Genomic DNA, 18,123 nt, shown 5'->3' with positions numbered 1-18,123 from the left:
GTCTCCTGCAAACTCCACTACCCTTTCGCTCCTCTTTCAAACTCCCCTCCATTGTCACTGCTCTTTCAAACTCTCCTCCCCTTTCGCTCCTCTTTATTCCCTATGGGAGGGGCCATTCACTGTCCACCTGTGGCCTTACTCCCGAGTCAACCCTTGTTCCTTAGCTGTTCCCTTCTCCTGGCAGATCTGCACATGCGCACACTGGGAACAGGCTCCATCCGTTGTCTGCCTCACTGATGTCTGACTCTGAAGGCAGCTGATAACTGGCACATGGCCCTGGCCCCCTCTCTGCCTCCGACACAGAGCCCTCATCAGAGCCTTCCCCAGACTCCAGGACTGGCCCATGTTCCTCCCCAACCTCCTCACTGTCCGACTCTGCTGCCAGATCCGCTGGCTGCTGGTGGGCCACAACACGCACAAACCCACATTTACACTTGGAAAAGAGTGTTTTTTTGGTGAGACCGGTCTATCAGGGCAATCTGGTCTACCCAAATATGGGACGGATCAGCCACAATCCAGGGACCTTCGCAGTCAGTCGCTTTCGTGACAAACTATTTTTTGCGTTGAATATGTCTGTGTGTGTGTATGTATGTATTGTGTCACAACCCCTGGTATGCCCAAATATGGGGGGGAACACACTACTTCCCTTTTCTGTCTTTCGGCTCACTCCAGGAGACCATCCAGGCAGAAAACCATATTTTTAATGTTGCCTTTGTTACATTTGTGTTGTATTTATGCTGATAAATAAATAAAGATGTGTGTGTGTGTGTGTGTGTGTGTGTGTGTGTGTTATATTTGTACTGATAAATAAATAAAGGGAGACTAGTATAGATCTATTTCGAGCTAATTAGCTCTCATCAGCTAGCCATACCCTTACTGGGATTTGAACCCGGGCTGTATATATCTTAGGCAGGAGTTTTAGCCACTAAGCCACGGGCTCTGTTCCTTATCAGTTGAGCCAGGGAAATAGGTATGTATTTGTGTTGGTTATATGCTGGTTTTGTTGTATTCGGGTCTTTTCCCGTGTAAGATTGAGATTGTCTTGGCAACGTTTCAGCGAGACATTCAGCCAAAAGCACCAGCCTGAAGATGGCGAGTGAGACCTTGCTAAAATGTTGCCAAGACAATTTCAATCTTACATGGGAAAAGACCCCAAGACAACAAAACCAGCATACCTACACCCGTGAAAATCTATGAAAACATATATATACCACGTCCACACCCCGTTTAGCGAAGGGGAGAAAAGTTGCCATACATTACGTGACGCTGCTGTGATGATACACATTTGACACCCTTGACCTAAAGTCAAAGATAAAATACAGAAGGGAGATTACAGCAACCTAGTATACAAAACCAATTGCAACGATTGTAAACCAATTCTATGTGCGACAAACAGGAAGGCAGTTGAGAACAAGGGTTCACGGACATCAACTAGCAGTTAAACGTCACGGCCAAAAGTCCCTGATCTCAAACCACAATGATAGTAAAATAGACCGATTGGGAGGGAACAAAAATCATTGGCCAGGCCAGCAGCCACCCCACACGTGAATTTATTGAAGCCTGGTATTCTACCCAAGGAGCAATTAACAAGCATATTGCTCTAGATCAGTGTTTCTCAAACTTGGCGACTTTAAGTCCTGTGGACTTCAACTCCCAGAATTCCCCAGCCAGCATAGCTGGCTGGGGAATTCTGGGAGTTGAAGTCCACAGGACTTAAAGTCGCCAAGTTTGAGAAACACTGCTCTAGATCCAACCTATGAATATATAAGAAACCAGACCATTCAAACGGCCAATCAACGAGAGAGCCAATCAGCTGCTGAGAATTTAAACGTAGCTCCAAATGAACAACCAATCAAACGACCAACTGGCTACACTGGCACACAAGACATTCATAAGCTAAGAGAGGAATAGAACACCCAAATCCTGCTGATGGTGTTACCTAGTCTGGTAACGAGACGTTGCAGAAATTAAACTGAAACAAGCTTGGAGAGCAAACCTACGGCCAAAAGGTTTGACTTGTTCTAAAATGAAAGCTTTGCATGGAGACCAGGAATGAACAATTGGGGGGCAGGAAGAGCTGCATTTAATAATGGTGGGATGGAGTCCAGGGAGAGGGTCTCACTGGGCAGTGTGAAAATGTAAGCTGGAGGGGGGAAGATGTTGTGATTCCCCCTTCTTCACTACTTTGGAACTAATTTGCACTGGGTTGGGTCGTCTTTAGGACATATTACAGCAGGGGTGTCCAAACTTGGGAACTTTAAGACTTGTGGACTTCAACTCCCAGAATTCCCCAGCCAGCATTCAGAATGCTGGCTGGGGAATTCTGGGAGTTGAAGTCCACAAGTCTTAAAGTTCCCAAGTTTGGACACCCCTGTATTACAGGTAGTCCTCGACTTATGACCACAGTTGAGCCCAATTTTTTTCTGTTGCTAAGCGAGACCATTGTTAAGTTAATTTTGCCTCCTTTTACGACCTTTCCACTGCAAGGCGAGCAAACCGGTCAGTCCTAGAGGAGATCAACCCGGACTGCTCTTTAGAATGCCCGATCCTGAAGAGGAAACTCAAATACTTTGGCCACCTAATGAGAAGGAAGGACTCCCTGGAGAAGAGCCTCATGCTGGGAAAGATGGAGGCCAAAAGAAGAAGGGAATGAGGTGGCTGGATGGAGTCCCCAAAGCAGTCAGCGTGAGCTTAAATGGACTCCACGGGATGGTAGAGGACAGGAAGGCCTTGAGGAATGTTGTCCATGGGGTCGCAATGGGTCAGACACGGCTTCGCAGCTAACAACAACAACGACCCTTCATACCACAGCTGTTCAGTGAATCATTGCAGTGGATAAGTTAGTAACAAAGTTGTTAAGTGAACCTGGCTTCCCTCTACTTTACAGAAGTCAGCGCAAGGTGATAACATGATCCCCGGAGGCACTGCAACTATCATAAATACGAGTCAGTTGCCAGGAGTCCAAATTTGGGTCGTGATGCTGCAGCGGTCGTAATTGTGAAAAAAACCAGTCCTAAGTCACTTTTTTCAGTGCTGTTGTAACTTCAAACAGTCACTAAATCAGTTGTCGTAAGTCAAGGACTCTACCTGTACTGTAATTTTCATAACTTCCTGGGGTCAGAATGGGGGGAGAAACGCTGAGTTTTAATTAGAGAAGGACTTCAGTACCCGAAAAGAAAAAAAAATGGTGGCTACAATCAGGAACGTGGTAGCTCAGTGGCTAAGATGCTGAGCTTGTCGATCAGAAAGGTCGGCAGTTTGGCAGTTCGAATCCCTAGTGCTGCTTAACAGAGTGAGCTCCCATTACTTGTCCCAGCTTCTGTGAACCTAGCAGTTCAAAAGCACGTAAAAATGCAAGTAGAAAAATGAGGACCACCTTTGGTGTGAAGGTAACAGCGTTCCGTGCTTCTCTGGCGTTTAGTCTTGCTAGCCACATGACCAAGGAGATGTCTTCGGACAGCGCTGGGTCTTTGGCTTTGAAACTGAGATGAGCACCTCCCCCTGGAGTCGGGAACAACTAGCACATGTGTGCGAGGGGAACCTTTACCTTTATAATCAGTCCTGGGACTACTGATGGGCCATTCCTACTCGAGACCTGGCATTTTTGTGAGTGCCAGGCTAGAAGGAGGCTGCTCTGATCCGGGCAACTTTTCAGATGTCTGAATTTCAGCCTTATAATTTCCATCCAGATGTTTATCACCAGGCCGTACAGAAAGCTCCCCCCTCCCTCCACCTATATATCATTTAAAAGTGGAGCTCTGTTTGTAATGTCAAACAGAAAAAAATGAAAATTAGAGCGTTTCAGTACCTGAAGCAGCTTTCAGCTGCCAAAAACATAACCATCATGGAATCGGAGCGTAACCAGCATACCAGATCTTCTCTTTAGAAAAAAAAAAATCTTGTCTGCCTGCAAAGTACAACTTCGCTGCTGCTGCTTAACAATAGCATCGTTACTCTTAATTCCCTATAATTATAAAGATGGATTGAATAAAAGACTACGTAGCTTGTTCAGGATATTTCTGAATTTGTGGCTTGGTTAATTTTATGTCCGTTGCTTGCAAAGGAGCAGCACACAGCTCCTTTGCCTGCTTGGGTGTCCCTCCCTCCCTATACGTTGGAAGCAACAGGCAGAATTTCTAGACAGATATGAGTGTCCCACCTCCCCAATTATTTGGGGGGAAGGGGGCACCCGGTTGGGAAAGGTTTCTGCATAGTATGAGTCAGAGGCATATACCTTATTACGAAGAGAGTTGAAGGGATAGTTTGAAAGGTGGGGAAGATGTGACGTTTTCCTATAGGGCCTTGATGGCGAACCTATGGCATGCGTGCCCAAAGTGGCACGCAAAGCCATGTTGGCCGGCACGCATGGCCTGTTTGTCTTCTTCGTGTGACAATCAGCTGCCCTTCGTGCATGCGGCAGTGCCGAAAACTGGTGTGTGCATGTTTGCCAGAGGTTTGGCTTTTCCGGAACACGGCCCTGACGAGCGCTTATGTTCCTCACAACCTTTTTGGCACATCGGTGCTGAAAAGGTTCCCCATCAGTGCTATAAGGGAATCAAGCTGCCAGATTGATCCAGTCCAATAGCCATTGGGTAATCAAAGATAGCCCTGGTAGAATATAGTTAGATCTCAACTTATTCACCCCAAAATTTATGCTGGTACGTGAGACATTTGTTAAGTGAGTTTGGCCCCATTTTACAATCTTCCTTGCTAAGTGAATCACTGCAGTTGTTAACTTGTTAATACAGTTGTGAAGTCAATCTGGCTTCCCTGTCGACTTTGTTGGTCGCAACGGGGGATTTCATGAGTCCAGGACACCGCAACCGCCATAAATATGAACCAGTGGCCAAGCGCTTGAACTGTTGAGCAAGTGAACGTGGGGATGCCGCAACGGTTGTGAGTGTGAAAAATGGTCATGAGTCACTTTTTTCTGTGCTGTTGTAGCTTCAAGCAGTCATTCAACGAAGAGTTGTAATTCCAAGGACTACTTGTAAAAGGGAAAGAAGGGGATTTCGTGACTTGTGTAGCTACGTCTCGCAATAGCTTTGGAGATAATAAAACAGGTCGTTGAACATTAGCTGGTTTCTCAGTGAGATGCCTTGCAGTTTTCTGGCTGTCTTTAATAATGATTTTTCCAGTTGTGCCCTGCCCTCATCCTAATAAATGACCCGGTCCTTTTGTTAGTGAGGGAGAGGATATTACAGTTTCCATGTGTCTTGACTTCAGGAATATCAGGTGGTATTGATGTTGGAAGAAGCCAGCATAGGGTTTTGCATAATGTTAAATCTCTTAAATACTATACAAAAGCTGGGCACAATTGAAACTCTGCTTGTTTTGCAGTTCACAGGAGCATCACCAACAAAGTGCTTGGGGTTCCCTGGTTTGGTCCCACAGGGGCTCTCTCAGTTGCCTGACTTAATGCTTTTTCCATGTACTCTTTGGTCCCTCAGATTGAGGGAGATCGAATCAGTTAATCCTGAAGGAAATCACCCCCGACTCTTCTTTGGAAGGCCAGATCCTGAAGCTGAAGCTCAAATCCTTGGGCCAACCAAAGGAGAAAGTGGGAGTTGTGGCCAGTCAGTGGCCAGCAGAGCTGACAGCAGAGTCAGACAGTGAGGAGGTTGGGGAGGAGCATGGGCCAGTCCTGGAGGCTAGGGAAGGCTCGGGCAGGAGCTCCGCATCGGAAGCAGAGGTGGGGCCAAGGCCATCTGGCAGTTCTGAGTTGCCTTTGGAGAAAGACAGCAGTGAGGCAGAGGAACAGCTGGAGCCTGTTCCCAGTGTGCGCATGCGCAGAGCTGCCAGAAGAGAAGAACAGCTCAGAAATCAGGGTTGACTTAGTAAAGTCACAGGTGGCAGGTGAATGGCCCCTCCCATAGGAAATCAAAGAAGAGTGAAAGGGGAGTGGGCTTTTGCAGGAAACGATTTGTTCATTCGGTCATTAGATTTGTTTCAGGAGTGTGAAGATCTGTCCGTGAATCTCAGAGACTCTGTGCCCAGTCTTTTTTTCCACAGCACCTCACTTGGGAAATATTTACATGGCAGCTTTCCAAGACAGATAAGGTCTGTGGCCATAAATATTCCTTTGAAAGACTGTTTGCCAGGCCTTTGCTGAATGTGAATGAGAGGAATTCACCTTCGTTTAATAAAAAGGGTTTTGTCGAGACAAGGAGTCTCCCTCATGCTTTTTGGGGAAGCCTAGGTCAGAACAGGGGAACTCATTGGAAAAGACCCTGGTGTTGAGGAAGATGGAAGGCAAAAGGAGGCAGAGATGGCAAAGGGTCAGTTGGTTAGATAGTGCCATCAATGCAATGAACGTGAATTAGGATAAGCTCCTGGACACATTGGAGGCATAGGGCCCTGAAGTGCTGTGGTCCATGGGGTTGCAAAGAGTCAGATACTAAAATTCCGACACTACCTAACAACTGAACAACAACAACAGAGACAGACGTTGAATTCAAAAAGCACCAAGAAGAAACCACCAATCTTTAGCTGCATCATTACAAAAATGCAATGAACCCATAAACAAACACATTATCAAAAGCACAAAAACTAAAAATAGAGTTGTGGCCTGCCACCAGAGCTGGCAGCAGATTCGGAGACTGAGGAGGTTGGGGAAGAACATGGGCCAGTCCTGGAGTCTGGGGAAGGCTCTGAGGAGGGCTCTGCGTCGGAGGCAGAGAGGGGGCCAGAGCCATATGCCAGTTATCAGCTGCCTTCAGAGTTGGACATCAGTGAGGCAGACAAACAGCTGGAGCCTGTTCCCAGTGTGCGCATGTGCAGATCTGCCAGGAGAAGGGAACAGCTAAGGAACAAGGGTTGGCTCGGGAGTAAGGCCACAGGTGGACAGTGAATGGCCCCTCCCAGAGGGAATAAAAGAGGAGCGAAAGGGGGGTGGAGTTTGCAGGAGACAATTAGTTCATTCCTGCATTCTTGCCAAGTATTGCGGCGTCTGAAAGATATCGGCCTGGCCACTCTCCTAGCCTAATAAAGGTCAGTAATTGTGAACTATCTTGAAAGACTGTGGGAGAGGAAAGACTTTGCTGGAGAGGAATTCACTGCAAATGAAATAAAAGGGGTTTATCGAGACGAGGACTGGGCTTTGTGCTACTGGGGAAGCCTCGGTCAGAACAAACAGGTGAGAAGCTGCTGTCCAGTTGTTCATGGAGGATTCTCCCTGTCTGCTGGAGACCCTCGAAAGGCATCCGGGAGATGCGGAGATCACGATAGGGAATTCTCATTCCAAAATCATTGCCTTCTGAATGTGTTGTATCCACCACAGTGATCAGGGTTTGGCGAATAGGGATAATGCTCCACTGGCACCAGTTCATTTAGTGACAGTTTGAAGTTACGGCGGTGCTGGAAAAAAAGGGGGCCGTTTTTCAGACTTCCAACATCACAGCATCCCCCTGTGGTCACACGATCAAAATTCAGATGCTTGACAACTGGTTCACATTTACGAAGGTTGCATTGTCCCGGGGTCATGCGATCCCCTTTTGTGACCTTCTCACCAGCAAATTGCAGTGATTCACTTAACAACTGTGACAAGAAAGGCCATAAGATGGGGCAAAATTCACTTAACACAGTGTTTCTCAACCTTGGCGACTTTAAGTCCTGTGGACTTCAACTCCCAGAATTCCCCAGCCAGCTGTGCTGGCTGGGGGATTCTGGGAGTTGAAGTCCAAAGGACTTAAAGTCGCCAAGGTTGAGAAACACAGACTTAACAAATGCTTCACTTAGCAACAGAAATTTTGGGTTCAATTGTGGTCGTACGTTGAGGACTATCTGTTACCTCCCTCTCTAGGGGCTCTAGAGAACATTCAGGAGTTTCGATTGGCCCCAAAAAGCTTGAGTACCCAAAGTTTAAACTTAGAATAACTTTATTGTCACTTTATATGCACGCTAATCAGCATACATTAAAATGAAATTTCATTGCATACAGCCTTCAAAGGGTCACTACCTCCAATATACATTACATAAGCATGACAAAACAAACAAACAAACAAATAAGCATATACCCACATACATTATTACTATATTTTTCAGAGTATAAGACGCACCTTTTTCCCTCAAAAAAGAGGCTGAAAATCTGGGTGTGTCTTACACACTGAATACAGCATTTTTTTTGCCTCCTGAAACACCGCTCCTTCACCAAAATGGCCGTGCATAGCTTGTAGGAGGCTTTCAGAGAGCTGCTGGGGGCTGGGGAGGGAAGAAATGAGCAAAAAACGGGCTGTTTTTTGCTCAATTTTGCCTCCCCAGCCCCCAGGAGCACTCTATAAGCTTCCTAATGCCCTTTGTTTGACAAAAACAGGCCCCCTTTCACGAAAAACGGGCTGGTTTTTGTCATCCCCCCTCCCCCCCGAGCACTCTACAAGCCGCCTAAGGGCTATTCATGCCCTTTTTTTGGAAAAAAAACAGGCCTGTTTTTGGGAGGTTTGCACAGCACAAAAACTTTTTTAAAAAATTTGCCTCTTCAAAACCTTGGTGCGTCTCGTACTCCGGTGCGTCTTACACTCCGAAAAATACGGTATGCTATTATTATATGACAGAGAAACAAGACACACTACGTAGTGAGAAAAACGAATCTTGCAAGTTTACCAGGCAGGCGGCCCAGGGAACAAAGCGGTTACAGAAAGATAAAGACAATCGCGTCTTAGAGCTGTGATGGCAAACCTTTGGCACACTTGCCAGAGGTGGCACGCAGAGCCCTCATTACTCAGAAAACAGGTTTTTGAAGTAAGGGTGGGCTCACTTTTTCCACAGACATTGCCATGTATTGAATTCCTCATAAAAGTCCTCTAAAATACTGCTCTCCCTCTGATTGATGACAGTTTGATGACAGTTCATTGAATGGTGTCCTATGAAGCAAATCTCTCAACACATCTAGTTATCTATCTCCCTCTTCCTCACAGTTAATACATTGTGAAGGTGCGTTCATAGGGTCTAGTAAGTCTTTAATGCTCAAATGGGCTGCCTTGCTTTAAAAGCTGTAATTAATATATATATATACACATACATACATACATACATACATACATACATACATACATACATACATACATGGTGTATTTGGACTGATAAATAAATAAAGGGAGACTAGTATAGATCTATTTCGAGCTAATTAGCTCTCATCAGCTAGCCACACCCTTACTCGGATTCGAACCTGGGCTGTATTATATCTTAGGCAGGAGTCTTAGCTATATATATATATATTATATATATAACATACATACATACATACATACATACATACATACATACATACATACATACATGTGTGTGTGTATGTGTACGCGCGCACTTTTTAGAGAGACTGCTAGGAGTAACTCTCTCCCTGAACTAGTGTGTTTGGCCGTGTGTGTGCATGCTCAGAATAAATTGAGCCTGTGGAAAGGAGATAGCAGAGTTCAAATATTTACCTGAAATAATTGGAAAGAAGCTGCCCCATCTTGGTTATTACAAATTTGGCATGTGGCTGGGAGGTAGAATTTATTTCCCATTGCAAAATAACGGGTGTGTTTACTTACGTGGCCAAACCCGCATAAGAATCTGCCATATTTTTAAAGCATCGAGACCCTGAGACCTTGTGATTCAACCCAAGCTGCCAACCACATCCTTTTGGTTGGATCACATCAGGAAAAGTATTACCCCTAAAAGAAAAAAAGAAGCATTGCAATCTCTTTTTAAAAAACAATGTCGCTTTCTCACTCTCATTTGCACAATGCCAAGTGAGAGTGCAGATAGTCCTCACTTAACTACCATTCATTCAGCAACCATTCAAAGTTACAACAGGAATGAAGGTACTCACAACCTGTGCCTGAGCTTATGACTGCTTTAGTGCCTCCCGCAGTCACACAAATATAGTCTGGGCGCTTGACAACCCATTCGCAGTTGTGGTGAGTTGCCAAGCACCCCATAATCATGTGATCCCCATGTGTAGTCTATCCTGCTGGCTTCCCCAGAAAATCAATGGGGAAGCCGGCAGGAAAGATCACCAGCCACCTACCCAGATTGATTCCTGAGGGCTGGCTGGAAAAGGTTCATCACAAAATCCAAGCAGGAAATCCTACCTGGATTTCGGGAGGGATCTTTTCACCCAAACTTCCTTGAGAGTAAAAAATGTTTGGTGGCGAGTTTCCATCCTGCAGAATTCTTCAGGCAACGTTTTTTTTTTTGCTCTCGAAGAGGCTAAATGGAAACATCCCTTTATGAGATTCTGCCTGGGGAATTCTGGGAGTTGAAGTCCACCCCTCTTACAAGTTGCCAAGTTAGAAAAACACTTAGATGTCTCAGCTTTCTTCTTCATCCTAAAGCTGTAGAACTTCAACCCTATTTGGACTCAGAAACCCCAGCCAGTGCTGATACTGATAGGATTCAGGGAATTTTGCTGGGAAGGCAGTTCTAAAAATATGGGCAGCACCTTTATTTTATATTTCTGGGGAAAAAACTTTTCCAAGGGGTCGGAAATAGAGAGAGTGGATTGCATATGCCTTCTTGGCTCCTGTGAAGAGGAGGAAACAGAACAGAGCAACTGTCCTGGCGGCTTCCTCCTCAAGATGCCCTGGGAAATTTAGACAAGTAGACTTGTCATAAGGACTCTTTAACTTATTTCTTTTTTTTTTCATGTTTTATTTATATTACTTTCCATTTCCACCAAAGTGTGAGATCTGGGTACAGTTATTTAAATAGCCATAATCCACATATTTGTTGTTATATTCATCACAATAATATTAATAGCATAACTACCGTGTTTCCCCGAAAAGACAACCTGTCCTGAAACTAAGGCCTTGCCACATTTTTCCCGTGGGCAAAAATATAAGCGCCCCACCCCTTGAAAATAAGCCCCCTGGACAACACCCCCCCAGCTCACTTATCTAGCGGTATTCTGAAGGCGCCAAGCCGCAGGAGCCGGGGGGGGGGGAGAAATGCACTCACGTTGCTTGCTGCCTTCAGGATACAGCTAGGTTGGGGAGTGGCGTTCTGCCTGGCCAGAGGGGGGAGTTGCCGGGTGGTTGCTCCCTTGTGAGCGGGCTCCTGAAGAGCCGGGCACAGCCTCAGGGCTGAAGCAGCCATGAGGTGACCACACTCATGAGCAGCCGCCCGGCACACCCCCTCTCCAACCGGGCAGAGCACCATTCACTGACCTAGGGGAGTATCCCTAAAGCACCAAGCCACGTGGCACTCTGCGCACCCCCCCAGCTTCAGCGGCTTGGCACATTCGGGAAATCCCCTAGGTCAGTGCATAGTGCTCTGCCCAGCTGGAGAGGGTGGTTGCGTGAGCGCCTGTTCCGCCCCCAGCTCACATGCCTCCCAGCCTCACCATGCCCTGGGCCAGCTCTCCCTGCAGGGCCAGGGCACTGCCGCCACTTTTGCCGCCATCGCCGTGCTCTGAGCATAACGTCTTCTCTGGCTTCCAAACTCCGGAACTCGGCTTCGATTTTTCCAGCAGTGTCCACTTTAGGAGTGCACTCTATGGTTCTGTGCCCTATGTCAGCTGGCGCACAACCATAGAGCGCACTCCTAGAGCGGCCGTTGCTGGAAGAATTAGAAGCTGAGTTCCAGAGTTTGGAAGCCGGAGAAGAAGTTATGCTCGAAGCGTGGCAACCCAACCCCAAAACAATAAACCCTCCCCTGATATATAAGGCCCAAGCCATATTTTGTGGGTCAAAAGAAAATAAGACCCTGTCTTATTTTTGGGGAAACACAGTATATATCAATATAATTACAATAATACATAACATCTTTATCATCAAATTCTCTCCACATTAATATTTCCTCTTTTTTACATCTCCTTTCTAACTTCTGTTTCTATTGTCTGACCACTAGTAAAATACGTCCCACATCAAAAAAATATTATGTTTCTTCTTTACCTTAATAATGAGCATTAATCTGTCCATTTCTGCGCATTCTAATATTTTCTTAATTACACTCCCATCTGACGGTATCATCATTTGTCCATTGTTGCGCAAATACAATTCTAGCAGCAGTTAATAATATAAAACTAGGTGTATAGTCATTTAATCATATTTTTCCGGTAGAATGCCCAATAGAAATATCTCAGGTTTCAAATCAATATGCCACTTTATCATTTTTTTCAACCAAGTGCCATATTTTTCGGAGTATAAGGTGCACCTTTTTCCTTCAAAAAAGAGGCTGAAAATCTGGGTGCGTCTTATACACTGAATACAACATTTTTTTGCCTCCTGAAACCCCGCCCCCTTCACCACAATGGCTGTGCATAGCTTGTAGGAGGCTTTCAGAGAGATCCTGGGGGCTGGGGAGGGCAGAAATGAGCAAAAAGGCCGTTTTTTTGCTCAATTTTGACCCCACAGCCCCTAGGAGCTCTCTATAAGCTTCCTAATGCTCTTTTTTGACAAAAAAATGGGCGTGTTTTTCGAAAAACGGGCCGTTGTTTGCTTGTTTTGAGGGGGGGATACCCCCCAGGAAGACTCTACAAGCTTCCTAAGGGCTATTCATGCCCTTTTTTTGAAAAAAAATGAACCAGTTTTTCACGAAAAAAAGAGGCGTTTTGGGGAGGTTTGCAGAGCACAAAAACTTTTAAAAAATTTATTTGCCTCTTCAAAACCTTGGTGTGTCTTATACTCCAGTGCGTCTTATACTCTGAAAAATACAGTATGTATTTTCGTCCAATGTTTTTTAGCTTTTGGGGAACTCTACCACATATGATAGTATGAACCTATGACAGTCATGAGCCTGTACATTTAAAAATTTGACCCTCCCTCTTTAAAGAATTGGGCCAATCATAATGTTTCCTGATGGCCTCCCTAGCTCAGCAGGCACTAGGTCTAGTCCCAAAGTCTCCAAACTTGGCAACTTTAACACTTGTGGACTTCAACTCCCAGAATTCCCCAGCAAGGGAGAGTCTAGCCAGCAAGACGTCTCTGTGATCTCCAGGCTGTGGAGGGAGCAATCTTTTTTATGATCATGCTACCTGGTCCTCTTTTAAACGGGTGATGCAAATTGGATCTTTCCGAAAATAAATGATTGGCACAGTGTTGAGATACACTCCATAATTAGAGGTTGGTTTGCGAGTTGTTGGTGATCTGGAAACGAGCAATGTACAGAATGCAAATCGGTTACTTGGGAACCTAGTGTGCAATATTTGTGTTAAACTCTTGTTTTGTTTATGTGGTTTTCCAGTGCATTCCACAACAGAAAAATGACAGTGACTGTGGAGTTTTTGTACTCCAGGTAAGGCAGTAGCTTTTCAAAAGTATCGGGTTTTCCCTTTTTTCAGAATCTGCTGGAACGTTGCCTCTCGTCCCTGTTTCTAAGATGTGTTCCTTCTTGGTTTTTCCCACAGTACTGCAAGTGCCTCGCCTTAGACCAGTCCTTTCAGTTCTCCCAAGAGGACATGCCCAGAGTGCGAAAAAGGATTTACAAGGAACTCTGTGAATGCCGACTAATAGACTAATAGAAAAAGAAGGGGGGGAAAAGCAGCCCTTGGTATTTTCTGAAGAGTCCCAGCTGGTATTTGTGTACTTGAATTTTCTGAGAAGAAAGAAACTTCCATGAATTTCAAACTAGTCTTGGTGGAGTGGTTTATAGCCAACAGAATTACCTCAAGCATTTTCGTTTCTTTTTTCTTTCTTTCAATCTGTACCTTTACCCGGCGAACCTACCGTAAAAGATTCCCAATGTCATGGGGGTGGGGTGGGGTTTTATTCTAATGTTCTTTCCTGTATTTAATATTTATTATCTTAACGCATGCGCATAGGCAAAGCATGCGACTAAAAAGCAAAGAGAAGTATAAAACTGTAGAATTGGTGCACCTTTGAAATGTAGCTAGAAGTGACAACAATAATACAGGTTAAACGTTTTTGTCTGAAAACATGAAACGTGCATGATCCATTTTTCCAATGCAATAAACTTTGAATGTACACACAAAAAAAAAAGAAAGAAAAGAAAGAGAAGAGAAGAAAATCCCAATTCCACGAAAAGGATATCCAGAATCTTTTTCTTTTCTTTCTTTTCTTTTCTTTTTTTACATTATGTTTTCTTCCTAGTCCCTTCCCCATTAAATTGGGAAGAAAGATAGTTGGAAACTGGACTCTGTCTGTAGTTTGTGAAAATCCATTTTAATTGGTCATTTTATTTTTTATTTTTTATTTGCCGAGTGGTACTAGATCCCAGTCTGAAGACCGTTCGGAAAGAATTCTTTGTACCGCAGACTCTTTTAGCGCAAATAAAATATGGAGATGCTCGTTCAGTTGGATTTGGCAGTCTTGCTTGTAGATTTACCGAGGAAACGTTGACATTTGATTTCATTTTTAAGCAACATCTGGGTCACAGTGCCTCACCTTCGCAGCTTCAAGATGTGTGGACTTCAACTCCTGGAGTTTCTGAGCCAGCTAATTTGCCATATGTCTTAAAGTTGAGCCAACGTTGAGAAATAATCAACTGGGTACATCAAGCCACTCAACTATCGCTTGTTTCCTTACCCTATCCTACCTTACCCAACCCTACCATACTCAACCCTAACTTCTCCTACCGTATCCTACTCTACTCCACCCTACCTTACCCTACTATACCCTATCTTACCCTTCTCTACCTGCATCGTATCCTAATGGTTGGCAGCCAACAATCTTCAGAATAATTTTGGACCCTCTCGATTTCCCACAGAATTTTAAACATTTTAACCTATGATATAGGTGGTGATGGGACATGGAGGCTCAGTGGGCAAGACACTGAGCTTGTTGATCAGAAGGTCGGCAGTTCGGTGGTTCGAATCCCCAGCGGCGCGTAACAGAGTGAGCTCCCGTTACTTGTCCCAGCTTCTGCCAAGCTAGCAGTTCGAAAGCACATAAAAAATGCAAGTAGAAAAATAGGAACCATCTTTAGTGGGAAGGTAATAGCATTCCAAGTGCCTTTGGCATTGAGGCACACCGGCCACATGATCACGGAGACGTCCTCGGACAGCGCTGGCTCTTCGGCTTTGAAACGGAGATGAGCACCGCCCCCTAGAGTTGGGAACGACTAGCACGCATGTGCGAGGGGAACCTTTACCTTCATAGATGGTGATAGGTTTCTGGTAGTTTTAAAGGGCCAGTTATTCAGTCTTTTTAAAGGAAAAAGCCTTCACACACACAAACACAAACACACACACACAGTATTAACTGGCCAGATATTTCAGCTGGAGACACCCGACCCATGTTACAGTCAGAAGAAGTCACATACACAAAATGAGCATTTTATGGAGAAAAGAAACTTCCTTCCCTTTCTATTGCCTTTGCATTTGTGTTAATAGTGCCCAGGGCAGATTCAAGGGAGCAAAATCCAGCCTACAATATTTTTACTTGCCAGTAGATGTTCCCTGTGGTACAGTGGTGGGTTCCGGTACCGGTTGGAACGGGCCCAGTGTCATCCATATGTGTGCACATGCGCCTTACCGCTTCCGCGAGCCTCTGCAACGCTCCAGCTGCTGAGCGGAGCGTTGTGCAGGTGCTGTATGCGCCATGCGTGTGTGCGGAAGCGCCAAAGACTTAAAAGACTGGTAAGGAGCTCAGGTGGGTGGGTGGGCCCTCCGGAGCACCCTACCGGAATGGTATCCGATGCTCCAGGCAGGCTACGGGACGCCCGTACCGGGACGTAACCCCTGCAACCCCCCACTGCTGTGGTAAACCTTGGATACTGGCTGTCTTCTCGATTCTGGTGTGCTTGTTTTCTGATTTAAGCTCACTTCCCCAGGTGAGGTCTCTGGAATACAAGTTTCCAACATGGATAAGCTAAAAGGTAAAGGTTCCCCTCGCATATATGTGCTAGTCGTTCCCAATTCTAGGGGGCAGTGCTCATCTCTGTTTCAAAGCTGAAGAGCCAGCACTGTCTGAAGACGTCTCCGTGGTCATGTGGCCGGCATGACTCAACGCCGATAGCGCACTGTTACCTTCAGTATTTGGGGGCTAAATGGACCCGAATGGGCCATTTGCTAGCAATTCCCACAGTTTCACTTTGAGGCATTGGGGCATGATGTTAAATGTTTTGACAGCATATAGGCTGTCTGTAAGTTGATGGCTCTTAAGGCGCAAAGCAAACTGATGTATTCTGGATCAAGTTTCCAAATGACGTTGACTTGAGTTCCTACCATCCTTTTGGCTAGGGAAGGCTTGGTAACTCCAGCACATCTCGATAGGAAAGCAAGCTCGCTTTGATTGATGGAGACCTGTGTGGTTTTGAAACATTTTCTACCAAGATGTTTGCTAATGATGCACAAACTCCAAGAGAGACTTGAAAATCTACCCGAGGTGGGCGTGCGACTATCTTTTACAAGCTGTTGGAAACGCGTATCTCGTTTTACTAGCTCTACGTCTGGAAGCAGAAGGCTTACGCAGAAGGCATTTTTGGCTGATGCTGCCTTCTAGCACTTAATCCTGGGATGAGCGAGATCCTTATTTTTGTTGCATTCATCACCTAAAAGGAGAGAGAGAAAGAACGACCAATAACAACACAACCTAGTCTGTGAGAAAGAACTGTTTATACTTCTTCGATATTCCTGACAGAGGCTAAACACTAGAAAAAGCGATGACTAAAACACAACAACTACACAGCCTTGGCAAAATTCATCATTTATGTATAATGATAACATTAACAAACAAGATGCCTTTACATCAGGGGTGTCCAAACTTGGGAACTTTAAGACTTGTGGACTTCAACTCCCAGAATTCCCCAGCCAGCTGGCTGAGGAATTCTGGCTGGGGAATTCTGGGAGTTGAAGTCCACAAGTCTTAAAGTTCCCAAGTTTGGACACCCCTGCTTTACATTAAAGATGAACAGGATTTGCAAGCAATGGCCTAGAAGAATCTTGACCTTCGGTGTCATAGGCTGAAGTTGTGATCTATGTGGGATTTTAAAAAAAAAAGTTTGGGACTATAATGTCTGATTATTATTAGTTTTGATAAATGATCTCTGCTTCCATTAAGATCTAGCAATATCTCAACTTCATGCGTGTGTGTGTGTGTGTAAAAGGATTGGATGCTGAAAATTGGCTGCTTTTTAAAAATGTTGTTTCCTTACATCTTGTCCAAGAACGTGATGTTCAATGGCTCCTGCCAATGTCATGAAAATCTTCCAAGGCAGGATAGAGATTCTGTTTTCCCAACCCAATTCTGAGACCCAACCATGAACCTCCAAGATGCCTTTGTATTTGAGGCTGTGAGTTGTGTGAGAGCGAAGGTTCACTCTCCGAACTTGTGGGTTGATTTCTTGAATATTTTGCTACCATGCTAGGTAACATCTTCAGTGGAGTTTCGGGGATTCCCCTACTCCTCTGAAGATGTTACCTAGCCAGGTAATGAAACGTTTGGAAACCAACCCACAAGCTCGAAGAACAACCTTTTATCCTCATCCTACACCCGAGCCATAGATATTCGCCACTATTGCGTGTTGTGTGTTTTAAAAAACAAAATCTTCCATAGCAATTCAGATTCTTCCTTAACGTTCATGTACCGTATTTTTCAGAGTATAAGATGCACTGTTTTCCCTCAAAAAAGAGGGTGAAAATCTAGGTGCATCTTATACACCGAATACAGCATTTTTGGTGTCCCAAAACCCTGCCCCCTTTGCAAAAATGGCTGTGCATAGCCTTTAGGAGGCTTCCAGAGTGCTCCTGGGAGCTTGGGAGGGTACAAATGAGCAAAAAATGGGTCGTTTTTTGCTTGTCTTTGTCCCCCCCGCCCCTCCCCCCAGTCCCCAGGAGCACTCTATCAACCCCCTAAAGGCTATGCATGTCCTTTTTTGACAAAATACAGGCCTGTTTTCGCAAAAAATTGGGCAGTTTTTGGGAGGTCTGCAGAGTGCAAAAACTTTTTTAAAAAATTCGCCTCTTTAAAATCTTGGTGTGTCTCATACTCCGGTGCGTCTTATACTCTGGAAAATACGGTATTTTTTCTGGGTGACTTTGGAGGACTCTTGGCTTTGCAAATCTGTATTTTGAGATGCTGTGTAATTTATGCCAAACCGACAAGTTTCTGTAGCTATGCTAGTAATGGAGGCATCAAACAACACTTCTTTTGATTTCATCCACTTCCCAACACACGTTACAGCTCTTATAAGGTTTACATTTATCATTTATCGTCATCAGTATCTGAGCATGTCCCCCCCCCCCCA

At 45.0% G+C, this 18,123-nt stretch overlaps 1 protein-coding gene across 2 annotated transcripts in view; it reads left to right on the top strand.

Annotated features, from left to right (window-relative positions):
• SENP5 (SUMO specific peptidase 5) overlaps window positions 1-13,446 on the top strand; it is a 50,393-nt gene extending 36,947 nt beyond the window's left edge. For both annotated transcript variants that reach the window (XM_081953626.1, XM_081953627.1), the window contains exons 9-10: window positions 13,162-13,212; window positions 13,325-13,446. In XM_081953626.1, coding sequence (XP_081809752.1) covers window positions 13,162-13,212; window positions 13,325-13,435 — 162 coding nt within the window. In that variant the 3' untranslated portion in view covers window positions 13,436-13,446. The remainder of the gene's footprint in view (window positions 1-13,161; window positions 13,213-13,324) is intronic.
• The last annotated feature ends 4,677 nt before the right edge of the window (window positions 13,447-18,123 follow it).

Source organism: Natrix helvetica (assembly GCF_964273705.1).
Source record: "Natrix helvetica genome assembly, chromosome: 5".
NCBI classification, from domain to species: Eukaryota; Metazoa; Chordata; class Lepidosauria; order Squamata; family Natricidae; genus Natrix; species Natrix helvetica.
This window is presented reverse-complemented; position numbering and strand designations above follow the sequence as displayed.